Source organism: Rhinopithecus roxellana, chromosome 3 (assembly GCF_007565055.1).
Source record: "Rhinopithecus roxellana isolate Shanxi Qingling chromosome 3, ASM756505v1, whole genome shotgun sequence".
NCBI classification, from domain to species: Eukaryota; Metazoa; Chordata; class Mammalia; order Primates; family Cercopithecidae; genus Rhinopithecus; species Rhinopithecus roxellana.
The window spans coordinates 148,638,870-148,656,598 of NC_044551.1; the positions used below are offsets into that span (position 1 = coordinate 148,638,870).

The 17,729-nt window shown below is 38.2% G+C and overlaps 1 protein-coding gene across 5 annotated transcripts in view; it reads left to right on the forward strand.

Moving 5' to 3' along the window:
- Positions 1-2,049: 2,049 nt before the first annotated feature.
- Positions 2,050-17,729, forward strand: part of WDR41 (WD repeat domain 41) — a 50,752-nt gene continuing 35,072 nt past the window's right edge. For all 5 annotated transcript variants that reach the window (XR_747204.2, XR_747203.2, XM_010356674.2 and 2 more), the window contains exons 1-2: positions 2,050-2,463; positions 4,609-4,724. Coding sequence is in view for 3 of the 5 variants with exons in the window: in XM_010356674.2 (XP_010354976.2) it covers positions 2,413-2,463; positions 4,609-4,724 (167 nt within the window). In the remaining 2 variants the exon portion in view is untranslated. The remainder of the gene's footprint in view (positions 2,464-4,608; positions 4,725-17,729) is intronic.

A 17,729-nucleotide genomic window follows, 5' to 3' on the forward strand; every position in this document is an offset into this window, starting at 1 on the left:
GGTGTGTAAATATTTATAATTGTTATATCTTCTTGCTATATTGACTATTTCATTAATATATAATATAATGTTTATGTTTGTCTTTGGAAACTTTTTTGATTTAAAGTCTGTTTTGTCAGATATTAGTACAGCTGCTCCAGTTCTCTTTTGGTTACTATTTGCATAGAATATCTTTTTCTGTTCTTTCCCTTTTGATCTATTTGTGTCTTTGATCTAAAGTCAGTCTTTCATAGATAGAATATAGTTGGATTCTAGAGTTTGGGTTTTTTTGTCAATCTGCCTTTTCTTTGGACAGTTTAGTCTATTTATATTTAAAGTAATTACTGATAAAGAGGAATTTCTATTTTGCTATTTGTTTTCTATATGCTTTATAGTTGTTTGTACCTCATTTCCTCTATTAGTGCCATCTTTTGTGTTTAGCTTATTTTTTGTAGTAAATGTTTTGATTCCCTGATCATTTCCATTTGCGTATATTTTACAGGTATTTTTGTGTTTACCATCAGAATTACATTTAACATCCTAACGTTATAACAATCTCATTTTAATTTATACCAATGTAACTTCAATAGCATACAAAAACTCTGCTCCTATATTGCTCCACCCCCACCCTTTCTATTGATGCCACAAATGACATCTTTATACATTGTGTGCCCAATAATATACTAATCTTGTAAATGTTCTTTCTTAGCTGTCCTAAGAGGAACGAAGGGAGGAAGTATTCACCCCGGACCAGTGCTTTAAAGGATCAGCAGAATGTTCCTTACATCAGAGTAATGTGGCAGTGGGCAAACCCTAAAGAGCATGAAGCAAACCCTAAAGAATATGGATAATCAGAAGGATACAATTTAGGCTATTTGGGCAACCACATTGTCTCACTTGAAGATATTCCTTTCAGAACTGAATTCCTGATGTCTCTGGGCTTTGTTTTACTAAAGATAAGTCCCTCTTTCCCAGGGGATAGTCTCTGTTTTGGTCTGTCTTCAACTGTATGCAGACTGCAATTTGGGGCTAGCACACAGAAGGCAACATGCTCCTGATCCTTGGAAGTGTGTTCTTGCCGAGTGCACTCAAAGGAATACAAAGATGAATTATAGGAGATCCCAGTTCCCAGAGGGACTGTAAGTTTGTGCAGCTGCTCACGACGAACTTACCTTAAAGTGGAATATATGGCTCTCTCTTATTGGTGACTGGGATATTCTGCCTTGTCCCTCCAGAGCAGCATTTTATGTGATTCCTTTCTGCTTCTCTAGTGCATCTGTGTCCAACACATGTTTGCTGAATTAATGCATTCGTTGGGACATTTGTAGGTTCCCTACAACAATTTACTGCTAGGAGGATTATTTGAACCTAACAAATACATATGCAAATATATATATTTACACTTTTGCAAACATGATATGTATAAGTAGTTTCTAGACCAGCAATTTTCAGATCTGGCTACTCATCAGAATCACCTGAGGAATGTTCCCAAAACCCTGATTCCTACGTTCCAACCACAAAGATTATTTTAATGAGTCTGAGGTGGAAACCAGGAATCTACATTTTCACAACCTACCCAGGTAATTCTGATATGCAGTCAGCATAGAGAACCACAGCCCTTTGACTACCTAAGAAAATGTAGCAGTCAAAAAAAGGTATATGAACTGCCTTCTATGAGATTCTGTTAGTATAGCATACAGTCAAGAACACAACCAATGCAGTCACTTCCTAGCTGTTATCTTTAGACAAATTACCTAATCGTTCACAGCTTCAGTTTCTTGATGTGTAAAATAGAGGATATAGGTTTACCATGAGGATTTATGTAAAGCTTCAGCACAGTAGCTGTACTATATAGCACATAGTAAATGTTGGCCAGATTTATTTGGCCGTACACATAAGCCACTGGATTTGTCTGGATGCAGAAGTCTACTGCGGTACACCTTCTTCAGCCAGCTCTTGGGAAAGCGGGGGAGGTTTCCTGGTACTCCAGGAAGTGGAGGATACTAAAGCCATGTCACAGGGAGGGGGGACTATTCTTGGTGCGCGCTTGCTCGCCGGCGTCTAGTTGCTGCTCCGCGCGCGTCCACCAGGGGCCGCTCGAGCTACCTAAGCTCCGTGTGCTACCCGGCGGCGGCCCCGCGCGTGCTCACTCGGAGCAGCGCGCGCCCCGCCATCGCCGCAGCCGTCCCCGCCTTCGGCCGCCGCTCCGAAGTGATTGCCCAAACCAAGCCTCTGTGGCTGGGTACGGAAGCGCTTTCGGGACAAAAATTCTCCTTCAACTGTGGTCTGCATTCCTTCGGACGGTGGGCTGATCTGGGGCGGGAAGTTATTAGCGTCTCAGTTGCGCTGCAGCCGGGGAGGGAGAAGGAGGCCGAGCCCGGAACGGAGTTCTGGCAGACGGGCTGGACCGGGCGAGAGGCTGCCGCTGCCCGGATGTTGCGATGGCTGATCGGGGGAGGCCGAGAACCGCAGGGACTGGCCGAGGTAAACACCGGGCGGGTCTGCCCTGCGCCCTCCGAGCTTGCTGGAGGGGCGGCTTCGTTCCGGTTCGGCCTCCCTGAGTTCCGACCGCGGGGACCCGGGCGGAGGCGGGGCTGGGTGCTGAGTTAGTTCAGTTCGCAGTCCTCACGCCGGTGGGGGCGGAGGGCGCGCGAGCCGGGGCTCCTCGGACCCGGCTGGCCCCCATACGCACCCTGGAGTTGCAGACCCCCGGTCGCATCCCACGGCTAGCCGAATCGTGAGACCTTGGCTCAGGGTCTGCAGTCCTATTGGGACCTGTGACAACTTAGGGCTTCTGGCTACCGAAACTATTTTCATTTCCACTTAAAAAGTATCCAGTTTACCTAGAAACGAACGAGTTGTGACCGCAGCTTTCCACTTTTGGTTTGAATTGGTGCCTCTTCCTGGTGTCAGCTGATCCTTGCTCAGGGATTATAAAATTAATTTACTTATCCAAGAACCAAAAAAGGATATAATTATTTTTAAAAAGTAATAATTGGCTTCAAGGTCAAGAACATGATTTTCTAATTAACTGCTGTTTTTGGTTTCATAGTAACACACTCTTCATGGGCCCTTATTTGAACAGACCGTGTGTAATGAGATTTACATTTGAAATGTGAATAAAATAATTTTTGCAGTCTTGAAAATTTTGAGGTCCGGAATTTATTTCCTATGCCACACAAGAACAGAATTTGTGAATTCTATTTTATTTCTCATAGGAAGTATTTGTTTAGATTGTTAAAAGTAAGAAATTGGATTGTTGAGAGTAGGCAGTCTACTCAGTTTTAACTTCCTCATGTGTTTGCAGTTGACGGTATTGTCTGTTTTTAAAAATTTCTTATCTCAGATTAATCCTAAATCCTTGAGATTGTGGAAGAATTGTGGATTACTGAATAGCCACACATGGTATATACGACATTTTGGATAATTCTGTTTTAACCTGGTTCTTTGGTGAATCATGTAATTTGATTAACCAGTTCTTCCATTCCTGGCAAGTTTTCATTGGAGGGGAAGCAGTTTATACAGTTTTCAAATTTCTCACCACAACCTCTGCTAGAAGGAAGACAGAATAAATACAATATTAATGCTTTGTGGTGATTTTTTTTTTTGGAAGACATTTATGCATGTTTTAAATTTATAGATTTCTTCATATGAAGGTAAATTCAGTTGTATAACTGCTGTGAATTTGTACATTATCAGAACCTATGATTTTCCCTAATTTATGCAAGAAATTTGTATCCAGGCTTCTCGTTTAAGCAGTGGTTCTCAACTGGGGTGATTTTTGCCCCGCAGGAGACATTTGGCAATGTCTGGAGACAATTTGATTGTCATGCCTTGCAGAGCGGCAGTTCTACTGGCATCTAATGGGTATAGACCAGGAATGTTGCTAAATATCCTACAATGCACAGGACAGCCCTCAACAACAAAGAATTATCTGGGCCGGGAGCAGTGGCTCACTCCTGTATTCCCAGCACTTTGGGAGGCCGAGGCGGGCGGATCACTTGAGGTCAGGAGTTCAAGACCAGCCTGGCCAACATGGCGAAACCCTGTCTCTACTAAAAATACAAAAATTAGCTAGGCGTGGTGGTGTGAAAAAAAAAAAAATTACCTGGCCCAAAAATATCAGCATCAAGTTTGAGAAATCCAGAGTCGATTTCATGCCTTCCTTTATTCATTTAGCAAACACATGTTGAATGCTTGTAATGGATGAGGCACTGTTTCACTATTTTATGTCTTTGATGTGCACTTTAGTTTCTGCCGCATTTTAACTGAGAAACACGCTTTCTGAAATGCTGAGTTGGATTGGCCCATTAATTTTTTTAAAGTGAGGTTTAATAGGATGCAATTTACATAAAATAAAATTCACCCTTTTGTAAATTTATTGTGAGTTGAAAATACTGAAATTCATGATTTGAATTTGTGGTAGGAGAAGTGTTTTATGTGGAATTGGTAGTTATTTAGTTGATATAAGGAGAAATAATTTAGTATTAGAACATGATATCTTAAAGCTTTTAAAAATCTTGTGTTCTCAGATGTATACCATGCAGTTGTATTCCAATATGGTCTTACAAATCATTTTATCTCTTTTTTTGTCTTTTGTTTATTGCTTTTTTTTTTTTTCGATACAAGAAATCTCCTTTACAGACAATAGGTGAAGAACAAACCCAGAATCCCTACACTGAACTGCTTGTACTAAAAGCTCATCATGATATTGTACGATTTCTGGTACAGTTAGATGCCTACAGGTAAGAAACTAAAGTGATCTAATTGACTATTGTGTGGGAAGAGGTTTTAGGGAATTTTATGTTAAACACCTTTAAAATTAATACATCTTTTCTAAAAATTTTAAAACTGATCATTAGTAACATTTAGTAGAAATTAAAATTGGCCTCTGATGAAATACGCATCTGGAGTCTTTTTTTGCCCAAAGTCAGGGTGTCATGTCTGGTGATTTGAGGGTTTGTTTGTTTGCTTTCTCAGAAATATTCTTAATAGTTTAAAAGAAGTGTATGACTTTAAAATTTGGGTGGGAGTTATAACAGTATATCAAGGAGAACCTGTATTTGAGAAACAAATATGATTAATGTTTAAGTATCAGGTACCTACCAGGAATGTTTTATTTTTAGTGGAAGGTGAGGATTTAATCCAAAGTTTTTGTTATTGGTGAAACTACTTGAAAATGTACATTATTCTGTACTTCCTTGCTAACATGTATAATAGTTGTGTTTAATATATTTGCAAATAAAGGTGAAGGTATATAGGTTTTAGGACTGTAGACTATTATTGATCTGTATATATGTATATTAAACCCATATTCAACTATGTATTTCTCCTTTATAGCATGTTTCACCATAACAATTACATAATTAGTGGTGTAACTCAGTATTTTCATCCTCTCTAAAATGTAAGCTTCATGAGAATGAGGCTATGTTTTTCTTATTCACCATGTTTTCTTAGTACCTTGTACAGTGCCTTACATGTAGCAGATAATTCATAGATGGTGGCTGAGTGAATGAATGACTCCCTAGACTACTAAGCATCTACATTGTGTGCCATCCTAATCCCCCAACTTCATTTCTGTTGTCTCTACAAGTTTTTTCACTTTCATCTCTAATTTTCTCTTTTGCCTTTGCTGTTTTTTCTTTCATTTTTCAGTCCATGGATGAGTGTTACTGTGATTATCCCTAACTCTGACCACCACTTCTGCTATTAACCTTGTCTTTTCTCTTCTTTCTTTTTTTTTAAATTTAATTTTTTAAATAGAGACAGGGTCTCACTATGTTGCCTAGGCTGGTCTCGAACTCCTGGGCTCAAGCTGTCTTCCTACCTGGGCCTCCCAAAGTGTTGGGATTACAGGCGTGAGCCACCATGCTCAGCCTTCTCTCTGCTTTTTAAATGTTACTGGTATTTGGTTGCTTTTACCATGTGCAGTGCAGTTCTGACATTACCTGGAGTTAGGTCAAATTCCACGGGTGAAGGGCATAGTCTATACAACACCCCTTACCGGAGACACTAGCTGCAAGCCATGTATGGGTTTGTAGGCCACCTGCGTGTCCACCTGCTGGCTACAAGTTCCCACTGTTCCCTCAGGTCTGATAATTCACTAGAAGGACTCACAGAACTGAGAAAAGCACTATACACAGGATTACAGTTTTATCATAAAAGATACAAATCAGGACCTGCCAAATGAAAGGATGTATATAGGGCAAGGCCTAGGGGGTCCCACACGCAAAGCTTCCGTGTCTCAAGACTCCTTGCCCTCTTGGCACATCAGTGTGTATCACCAATGAGTGAGCACACTTGAACTTTGGGTGTTCAGAGCTTTCATTCGTAAGCATGATTGTTTGAATCACTGGTCACATAACTAAACTCAATCTTCAGTCCCCACCCTCCCCACCATGGCTGGTAGCACAAAGCCCATACCTTTAAATCACGTGGTTCATTTTTCCAGCTTGGCCAGCCTCTTTCCTGATGTTGTCTCAGGGCCCACTGTGAGTTGTTCCGTTAGCATAAACTTAGGTGTGGTCCAAGGGACCCACCATGAATATGAAGACATTCTTACCACTTGGAAAATTCCAAGGGTTTAGAGACTCCCTTCTAGGAACCAGAGACAAAGTCCAGCAAAGTTATTAAACAGTACTGTGTTTCTTAACTTTTGCTTGAAAAGATTTGTCTCATGTATATTACTGGCCTGTCAGCACTGTTTTCCTGTTGTGGTGCAAGTCAACCAAATCATGACATGTCAATCATTGGCAGCCGTTTTTTTGGCAATATTACTTGTTGCTGTGTCCTGAGAGACACTTCATTTATTTAAGTAGTCATTTTTGTGGGGAACTAATTATTTCTGGAAAGGTAAGATTTTGGACAGCTAAAGTTTTCTTGTGCTATATTTTACCCTAGTAAGTTGCTAGATTAAAGAAAATCTGGGGCTGGGTGCGGTGGCTCATACCTGTAATCCCAGCACTCTGGGAGGCCGAGGTGGGCGGATCATGAGGTCAGGAGATCGAGACCATCCTGGCTAACACGGTGAAACCCCGTCTTTACTAAAAATGCAAAAAATTAGCCGGGCGTGGTGGCGGGCGCCTGTAGTCCCAGCTACTTGGGAGGCTGAGTTAGGAGAATGGCGGGAACCTGGGAGGCGGAGCTTGCAGTGAGCCGAGATTGTGCCACTGCACTCCAACCTGGGTGACTGAGCAAGGCTCTGTGTCCAAAAAAAAAAAAAAGAAAAGAAAATCTGATAATTTCTTATAATCACTAATACTTGGATGTTAAGGAATCCTAAAGTTATTTTGTCTAGGAAAGGTAAATAATAAATACACAGAATGTGATCAGGTTGTGGACTTTAAATGTTTATATGAATTGTTAAGAGTCCATGTTCACTGTTATCTTTCCTCTGTGAAATGTCCTCTTGGCCATTCCTATCCCATAGTGAGAAGACGACTCTGTAGAAGAAGCCAGCCTATAGAATAATGGTTAGTGTACAAACGCTGACATATATTTGGTTCTGTTTTCCCCATGGTGGTGCTCATATATACTTTAGTTGTTTAATGATAGAGTAAATATTCTGTAAAGAGTAAAAAGCCATATGTGAGTATGTTAGTTATCTGTTGCTCTATCAGCTATCACGCCAAACTTAGTGGCTTAACACAACCCCATCTGTTTAGCTCATTATTCCGCAGTATGGCAATTCAGGCTAGGCTCAGCTGGGTGAGTCTGTCTTTGCACCAGGAACAGCTGTTCTGGGCTAGGTTCACTTATGCCTCTGTCAGCTGGTAGATTGGCGGGGACTGGGTGGTTCATTTCAGCTGAAGGTCTTAGCTGAAATGACTGTGGTCTCCCTCCATGTGATTTCTCAGGTGCTTGTTCACATAATGATCATGGAGTTCTAATAGCAGCAGAAAGGCAAGCCCCAAAGTAAGACACTTTTCAAGTCTCAGCTGGCATCATGTTTGCTGCTGTTTCATCAGCCAAAGCAAGTTAGGAGCTGGCACAAATTCAGTGAGTGGGTAAATAAACTTGACCTCTCATGGTAGAAGTAACTAAGTCCTATTGCTAATGGTGGTGGGAATATTGGGCGGGGGAATAATTTTTGCCCAGTTTCTGATCCACCACAGTGAATCTAAGATAGACGAAGAAGCCTGCTTTTTGACTTTTGTAATGCAATGATATGACTTCATGATTCACATTTAATTCTTTGAAAAGTCATTATCAAATGTACATATCAAGTATGAAGTTTTTCAGTCATTTGCTGACCTGTAGAACTTTCAGTCTGTATGTTGTTTTTAAAAATTTAATTCTGTAGTGTACTAAAAAAAAAAAATGAAAGGGTCATTCTTAGTAAGGACACAGGAAAATCTACAAAGTATAAACATATTATGAACAGAATTAAGAACTGAATGTTTTTACTCTTAATAGTTTAGAATTATCTTTACCACTGCATATGTACATTATGCATTATCAAATTAGAGAAATACCTTTCCAGTTTTTAAATTTTATATCGTTACACTTTTTTTGTTTTTTAGTTTTTGAAGACATTACACTCTCTTTTTTTTGGTCAGCTGTTATAATCCAGGTTTCACGCTTCAAGTCTTTAGATAATATCATCTTATTGAAAATTTTGCAGAAGGATTTTCTTGTTTTCTCAGTGGCTCAGCTAAAATCAGTGAGTGGAAAATTTTCTCAGATTGGTTTTTGAAGATACCCAATAAATCCTGTATAACCTAACAGACAGCTGCCTTTTTTTTTTTTTTTTTTTTTAGTATTTTTTGAACATGAAGTGAGGGTCATATTGATTGGGAGATCACTAAAGAAGGCTAAGCCTCAGCAACAGTCTTCCAAAAAATGGACTGTGCTAAAATTGCATGTAATACTCTAGCATTTGACACATTAAACTAAACTGAGTTCATAACACATTTTAAGAAGAGTTTTCTCTGTTGCTTATTTGACCGTTCCTTGCTCCTTCAGGAAACAAACAAGGTTATGTAGGATGGTGATCATGACTGGAAAAGAGATGACCCATGAAGTGCCAGACTGGAGAACAAAATGTGCCCCTAGGATGGTTGGTGAAGCTGTACATTCACAAGAAAGTAAATAAACTCAGTATAGCTTGTTCCACTAAAAGTGAACAATATGCTCATTTTTAAGGAAATATTCTCAAGCTAAACATATTCTTTCTTATACACTAACCTTCAGAGAATAGAAATCAGTATAGTTCAGATCCTAGGATCTGGGTCCCCTGGGAAACAGTCAGTCTAGTTTAGATCCTTCTAGTACCTGGGTTCCCTGGGAAGGAGACACTAAAATGGGGTTAAGCATGCAATAGGTTTATTAGAGAGAAAGCCAATGAAAGGAGAAGGGAGGAAGCAGAATTGGACAAGGGGAGCTGTCTCAGACTCTGATGCAGATGTGACAAAGTCTCTGCCAGCCCAATGGAGACCGCTGGAGGAAGGTTGCTTTTTAGAGTTCTCTGCTGGATGTAAATAACTAGGGCTTTGTACTACTGCCTTGCTTGGTTATTTGCTGAGGGTCCTTCATGACGAACATGCACGTGGCTTCTATCTTGCTTAAATCGCAGTGACTAGGAGCCAACTAAGCTAGTATAACTTTGGCTTGAAAGCAGAAATGGATCCTGAAGTCAACAGCTGGAGGCAGTTGGATAACTAGATTCCTCACAGCTGGGCAGTGAGTCCTCTCTTGAAAGGGGATCTGGGAGGCAGGTGTTGGTGTTTGCTACGCTTCCATAGTTGTAAGGTGGTCTATTTTATGTTTAACTTGCATGAACATACTCATTGGCTATGTCTTTGGGCAGCTTTTTCAGAAACTATAATTATGCCATTGGTTAATATTTGATGGCTTGAAAAAGTTAATACTATTTTTAGAGCTATTAACGTACTTATGCCTGGAAAAAAGGGTATAAGCAGAATCCTTTTTATCACAAATTCTGACAGCTACAATATTAATAACAGACTCCATATCTGGCAGTTTTTTTTAAAGCACTTATATCCAGTGTAACATTGACTTTAGACAATTTTATTATAGTAAATTTTACTGAAATCTGTTAACCAAATAACTTTTCTATTTCTAAAACCCCTAATCCGCCACATGGGGTGAACGTGTTGATTGAATTTCTGTTGTTTTGGATCGTGCCCTGAATCAAGTTAGGGAATTATGGCAGTGTCATCACACAGATGCATGTGCCACCCTTGCTACTTTTCTCCTTGTTTCCAATAATTTTGTCCTTTTGGCTTGTGTTTTGGAGCTGTAGTTGAATTTTGTTTAGTTGGATAAGATGTTGCAGGGTTTGGGAGAATGACAGGAGTGAGTGAAAAGGTAATTGCTGCTTCATGCAGCAGCATAGAATCAAATGTTGGGATAAGGACAGCAAGTGTCTAACAGTATTTCAGTTTCAAATTCGTCACCTTAGCAGTAAAACTCTATAATTTCTAGATAAAATCAGTCTCTCTCAACTACAAAATACCCTTACTAGGCATTTGAAAATTATTTTCTTGATCTAAAGATCTACATCTTTAGAATGTAGCTTAAAAAATCCATCTGGCAACTTGAGCATGGATATGGGAAATAACTGCAATGAATTGCAGCATATCACATATGTTTAAATCCATGTGTTCATAATAATATTTCACAAAGAGAACTCACCTTTGGAGAATGCTGGGGAACTAACTCATTATTTTGAAAATTGGTAAATAAAGGGTCAGTCAAGATCTATACTGCCTTTCTTATATAGACTGTGTCTTGGGATCAGTAATAATTGAGAAGAAATTTCTCTTTATAGAAGAATTCAGGCTAGGAAGAATGATAGAATGTTGTCATTTTGCAACCTCTAATGTGTAGGGGAGGAAAACACTTTTCTTTTACCTATCTTAGATTCATTGACCAGGACTCTACAACATAGATATACAAAAGACAGGTTAATGAGAGAAAAAGAAGTATATCGATGCATACATTGTGTACACACGCACACAAACGCACGAGTACTCAACTTTAACTCATAGGGGTGGTTAAAACTTGGGCTTAGGCTGGGCATGATGACTCAGCCCTGTAATCCCAACACTTTGAGAGGCCGAGGTGGAAGGATTCCTTGAGCTCAGGAGTTTGAGGCTAGCCTAGGCAACATGGCAAAGCCATATTTCTATTAAGAAGTACAAAAATTAGCTGGGTGTGTTGGTGCACACCTGTGGTCCCAGCTACTTGGGAGGCTGAGGTAGGAGGATCACTTTAGCTCAGGAGGTTGAGGCTGCAGTGAGCTGTGATTGGGGCCCCTGACTGTAGCCTGAATGACCGAGTAAGACCCTGTCTCAAAAAAGAAAAATAAAACTTCGGCTTATATAGTATCTTAGCAGAACAAGAAATTTGTTGAGTGACAAGACAAAGGAAATGGACTTTGAGTTTCTTGGGGTGGCAAATTGTGAGAAGGCAAATATATGATGGAAACTGATGGTAGAGAAGGGCTCATTAATGAGGTTGGTTTGTGTAAACTCTTGGTGTCATCTGTGATAAAGGTTTTTATCCCCCTCCTGGTATGGGAAGTGGGGTAGAGGTTTGGGGGGGCACTTTCACAAGGGTGATTTGTGGTTTTTTTCCCCAGGTAGATGTGGGGAGGACAGAGCTCATTCTGTGCCTGCATTTTCTCAGTTGCCTTGAGCCAAAAATAATAATGTCAGAGTGGCATAGTTTGGGGTTACATGCTCTGAACCCCTTCAAATGAAGTAATGAATTTAGGCAATGATTATTGATGGCCTAAATCATAACATATACACACAAGACAGCCAGAAATTATATTTCCTGATGGAGTATACAATCTGCCTCTGGGGTAGTCTTACCAAAAAGTCAGATTTGGATCTATTTAGTCTCTAGATTTAACTATCAATTAACAAAAAATACAGAGGACAGAGATGCATGTTGGATAACAACACAGGAAAAGTAGCCAGCAAAATACAGACTGTGAGAACTCCACGAGACAGGTGACTTTTTTTTCAACAAATAAATTGCAAGGAAAAATAGATGGAGAAAAAAATCATGAGAATAAAAGATATTAGAGATATATCAACCAAGTATACTATATAAGCCTTATTTGGATCCTGCTTCTAAGTGTTTAAAGAAATGTGATCAGGTAAATTTGATCCTTGACTGGGTATTTGATGACATTAAGGAAGTAAAAGTCAAGTAAGGAAGTAAATATTAACTTAGGTGTGATGTAAAAGAGTCCTTAGAGATGCATTCTGAAATACGAAATGAAATACAGTGACTAGGATTTGCTTCAAAATAATTTACAGAGAGATTGGATTGGGTACAGATAAGACACTATTGGCCATAAGTTGATAATTACTAGAGACAGGCAGTGAGTACATGTGGCTTTTTATTATGCTCTTCTCTCCACTTTTGTATATATTTAAATTCTCCATAATGAAAAGTTAAAGATCTATATTTGAAATAGAGGAAATAAAAATGTCAATTTAAAAGGTATTTATGCCTCTGTATGAAATACAATGTTTTCTTAGATATTACTAGTATTTTAAGTGTTCAGTGGAGAACCACCCTTGTTTCTCTTTGAGAACAGAATTTATTGAGAATAGATGCAGGAATCATAGAGATGAACATGAACATATCAGCTTCATAAAGTAATAACCGATACAAAGCTGGATTACAGGATATGGCTCTTTCTTTCTTTTTTTTTTTTTTTGAGATGGAGTCTCGTCCTGTTACTCAGGCTGGAGTGCAGTAGTATGATCTCCGCTCACTGCAACCACTACTTCCCGGGTTCAAGTGATTCTTCTGCCTCCGCCTCCCTAGTAGCAGCTGAGACTACAGGTGTGTGCCACCACACTGAGCTAATTTTTGTATTTTTAATAGAGACAGGGTTTCACCATATTGGCCAGGCTGGTCTCGAACTCCTGACCTCGTGGTTTGCCTGCCTCGGCCTCCCAAAGTGCTGGGATTACAGGCGTGAGCCACCGTGCCTGGCCAGGATGTAGCTTTAATATGCACCCACAGTGGGTTTCCTTACACTTCACCCTGAGTCAGGTAGACTTTTTCAATGAATCCCTGGGGCAACTGAACAGTTGCTGGCCTCCCATTCAGATACGGGCTTACCTCAAAAATAAGAGCAGACTAGTATGTTCTCTGTGAACAGATGAATTTTTAGAAAACCCACAAGGGGCCGGGCATGATGGCTCATGCCTGAACTTTGGGGGCCCATGGTGGGCAGATCATAAGGTAAGGAGTTTGAGACCAGCCTGCCCAACATTGTGAAACTCCATCTCTACTAAAAATACAAAAATTAGCCATGTGTGGTGGCAGGTGCCTGTAATCCCAGCTACTCGGGAGGCTGAGGCAGGAGAATCGTTAGAACCGGAGCAGTAGAAGTTGCAGTGAGCTGAGATCATGCCATTGCACTCCAGCCTGGGCAACAGGTCAAGACTTCGTCTCCAAAAAAAAAAAGGGCAACAGGGCAAGACTTAGTCTCCAAAAAAAAAAAAAAAACTCAGAAACCCCACAAGGGTCTGAACTGAGCATGCCTAATTCATTGTCTCAAGCAAGTGGGGCAGAGAGACCAAGAATGGTTCTCTAGTAATAGGAGTCCTCCACAGAAACTTGAGTGCAGGGGAATGGAGGTTCACCTAACAGAAGTCACAGAGATTTTTTTGATATTCTAATACTGTAATCTTTTTTTTTTTTTTTTTTTTGAGACGGAGTCTCGCTCTGTCGCCCAGGCTGGAGTGCAGTGGCGCAATCTCAGCTCACTGCAAGCTCTGCCGCCTCCCTAGAAGCTGGGACTACAGGCGCCCGCCACCACGCCCGGCTAATTTTTTTGTCTAATACTGTAATCTTGATGTGTAGTTTAGCTTTCTATTTGTGATTTGGGGAGGGAAGAACTTACCAAATGTTTTACCTTTGCAAATAACCATGGGAGCTATGAAATCTTTATTTGTGAGCTAAAAGACCTTAGACTTTTAGATGTTAGAGTTGTGCTAATATAATACATTCTTTTTTAAGGAAAAGAAATTAATGTTGAAGTAGATCTAATTAAGGAATTAGTTGCATCAGCATCTATGGCTCCTGAAAATGCTTTGAAATTTCCTTCAGCTGCTTTACAAGTCTCTATCTGGATGCTTCTCTAATTTTCATCAAGTAGTTCTAGCATATATACATATACTTTAAATGAAAATTGTGCTATTTTTTAGTTTTGTCTCATTTCTAGCATTGTAGCAGCATTTTTTCAGTGTTATTTTATTGTAAATAAATGTAATAATGACTTCAGGCAATGATTATTGATGGGTGTTAACATCACACCTACAAAAATGACTGCCAGAAATTATGTTTCCTAATGGAGTATACAAACTTTATTTTTTGCAAATCTTTATTAAGCTTTGCTGTCATTTCAACCACTGTAGGAAGGAACAAGAGAACACTTTCTCAGAGATGTTCAAAGAGAAGGTGTTTAGAGGGAATTATTTTTATACATTAAGGTGGTTGTAAGTGAGAGTTCTCTAAGGACTTATGATCTAGACCCTATAACATCACTTAGTAATGTTGGACTGTTGAGTTTTTGAAGGGCAAGAACAATCTCTTGATCTTTATTCTCAGGGTTAAGCATCTATATAGTTAGTGCTTAGTAAGTATTTCTTGAATGACCGAGTAACTTATGGGCTCTCATAATAAATTTAGTTCTCATAATTAGGGGATGAGAGGATGGAACATTCTAGAAGGTCTGCCATAGGTCTTTGTTAAGCCATGTTTCACCTTGTTGAACTTGTTTTTCATGAATATAATTTTTGCTTAGTCATTTAATTGTGTAGTCTCAAGGAGTATTTTTAAAGACTTGGGTTTTTTTTTTTTTTTTTTGAGATGGAGTCTTGCTCTGTTGCCCAGGCTGGAGTGCAGTGGCGTGATCTTGGACTTGGTTTTAAGTTAAAAAACAAAACAAAACATGAAGTATATGGATAAGAATTGGACAGGAATATGAAAAAATATGGAAATGCACTTTTGTGTGGCAGGATTCTGGGTTTTAAATTTTTTAAATTTCTATTTTTTGTGGTAGTATATTTACATTAATTATGATAAAAGGAAAATATGGGGTTACATTACTGTCATTAACGAATCTATTTCACAGAGCCCTTGAACACTTACTTAAATGTTTGCTTATGCATTCATTTATTCATTCAACAAGCATTTCTTTAGCACTTAAAATCTGCCAGAGGTAATCAGAGATTCATTAGACTGGCAAGTGCCATGTTATAAAGATAAAGATCAATAAGTATGGTAATTCTTATAGTTCATGATTCTAACAAGCATATTTTTTTCTATTTTAACATCTCTAAAATTTGGACACATCATATAATTGTGTCTTTCAATTGTAATTGGCAGTATGTTTTCCTTAATGGTAAATAAAATATGAGTGTCTTACAATTGATGTCTTAGATTTGATGAAATATGGTATATTTCTAAACATTCATTAAGTTTTAAGATCTCAAAGCAAAAACCACATGTCAGGTGTCTTGACATTTCCCTAACTCCTAGCACGGAATCACACTAAATACATTTTTTGCTGATCGGTAAAGAAACGTTTCTGTCAAAATCTTATTTTTAGGCTTAAGTTTTTGCTTTCTATTAATTTAGAGTGTTTTTAAAAATTAGTATGTAAAATGTTTTCTGGCAATATTACTATTCTTCCATTGGATAGAATAGCTTAAAACTTACTGACATTTTAATCCTTTTTTATTTTATAGTTCATTACTTCTTTTCAGCAGTTACAATTAGGTTGGAAATACAATTGGGTTGTATTTCCATTTCTGATTTGCAGATGGTTGAAGTGTATGCTTGACTGACTAGGATTTAGTTTAAGATAAACTGATATAGTATAGCTAGTTTTTCATTATCCATCATAATAGGATGGATAATTGTAATTTGTGAATGGTATCTCAACCCTTTATTCGTTTTTTTATGACAGGTACTAATACGTATCAAAGTTATACTGGTTTGTATTTTAAAGCTTAAAGTTTCCTCCTTAGGGGAGGTAGTAATAAGTATTGAAATGGCAAAAAAAAAAAAATGGTAGCAATAGAATATATATAAGAATAGAAGGCCTGAATAATCTACCGACAAGGTAATTGACCTTGGAGCAATAAAAAATTGGCTGTGATTTCATGCATTACTATTGAGCCTTATTTAGATTTAACTTTTGTTCCCTACTGATTGAATTAAAGTTTGAGGTGAAAAGCTCTATATCCCATTTCTAAACTCTCAGCTGTTCTCAGTCATCTCTCATTGTGAACTCATGAAAGTCAAACATGATAAAACAATAATAAGAAGTTAAAAATTAGGGTTAGAAAAAAAGTATGTATTTTAAACTTGCAATCTTCTAAATGGCAGAAAAGCAATTATAAGAGTTTGAAGAATCAATAGAAATTGATGTTTTATACCAAAGAACACTTAAGACCTTGAGTCCTGCCCTCCCCACCATCACTATACGAATAAAAAGAAATCAATAGGCCCAGAAACATAAGCTGCTAAAGATTTATTTCCAGCAACTATATTTGATATTCAGGGTACTATTTACTAATCTGATTGAGATAATGTAGATACTTAAGCATAGGAAATCTATTTTTATTTTTAAAATGATCATTTTCTTTTTAATCTCCAGATCTTTTATATCTTACATTTTAAAATAAGAATAAATGATAGGCGTGAATTTAAAAATAACTATGTGATTTTTAGCCAGTTACCTAAATTTAAAAGGTCCTTTCCATTAAAAAGATAGGTAGTTCTGTATTTAAAAATTATTAAAAGACTTTGTCAGGCTGTATTTGATCAATTTCATATCTCCTGAATAATCTTAGTTCTACCAGTAGTAGATGTACTCAAAGGGTTTTGAAGTAAGAGCTGAGTATGGGAATTGTCTGAGCCAGTGAAGGCACTGAACTTTGAAACTGAAGTTAAGAAATTTGAACATGAAACTCAGTTTGGAGTGTTAAGGAAAGTATTTCATGACTGAAGTAGTGGGATTTTGTTATAAAGGGATAAAATTCATTAGAACAGATGCTCACATAGCATCTGTTAATTATCGGGGGCCAGTTATATGTCATTCATAGCTGGCTCTCTTTAATACCACTTCTTTCTCTTTTACTAAAAAAAAGAAACAACCTGGATTTGAGTGAAAGCGATATTATGGGGACAACTTTAAATTGATTCTGAGTCATTAAAAATTATTTAAAAACTTGTGTACAACATTAACAAATTATTTGACATGCTTACAATGTGATTATTGTATCCTGTTTTGTTGGGTTAGTATAATACGATGATGGTAAATTTTAGTATAATATGATGATGAATAATCCTGTATGACAGGTTATTCCTCTTGATAGTGTTTGTATTAAGGGTATCTTCGACTCTACAGAATTTGGTTGTTGTCCCTGTGTATATGGTGAATGGGATGTAAAAAGGAGAGAGAAGCTATGGCAGAGTGTCACAGCTCGTTTTTCATGCCACGAGACAAACTTCACCGGTGCATTTCAAGCATCTTCACTAAAAAACAACAAAAAACCCTTAAAAAGTCCTCAAACCTTCCAAACCAAGAACAAAGCATTTGTGTGGAAAGACTAAGGAGCTGAACTGAGCAAAGGAGAGATCTTGACTTTAAATACAATTATTTACAGACAGAATAACAGAAGTAATGAATTTATCTAACGTGATCAGTTCCACCCCCTGGAATATCACTTCCTATCACTGAAGCC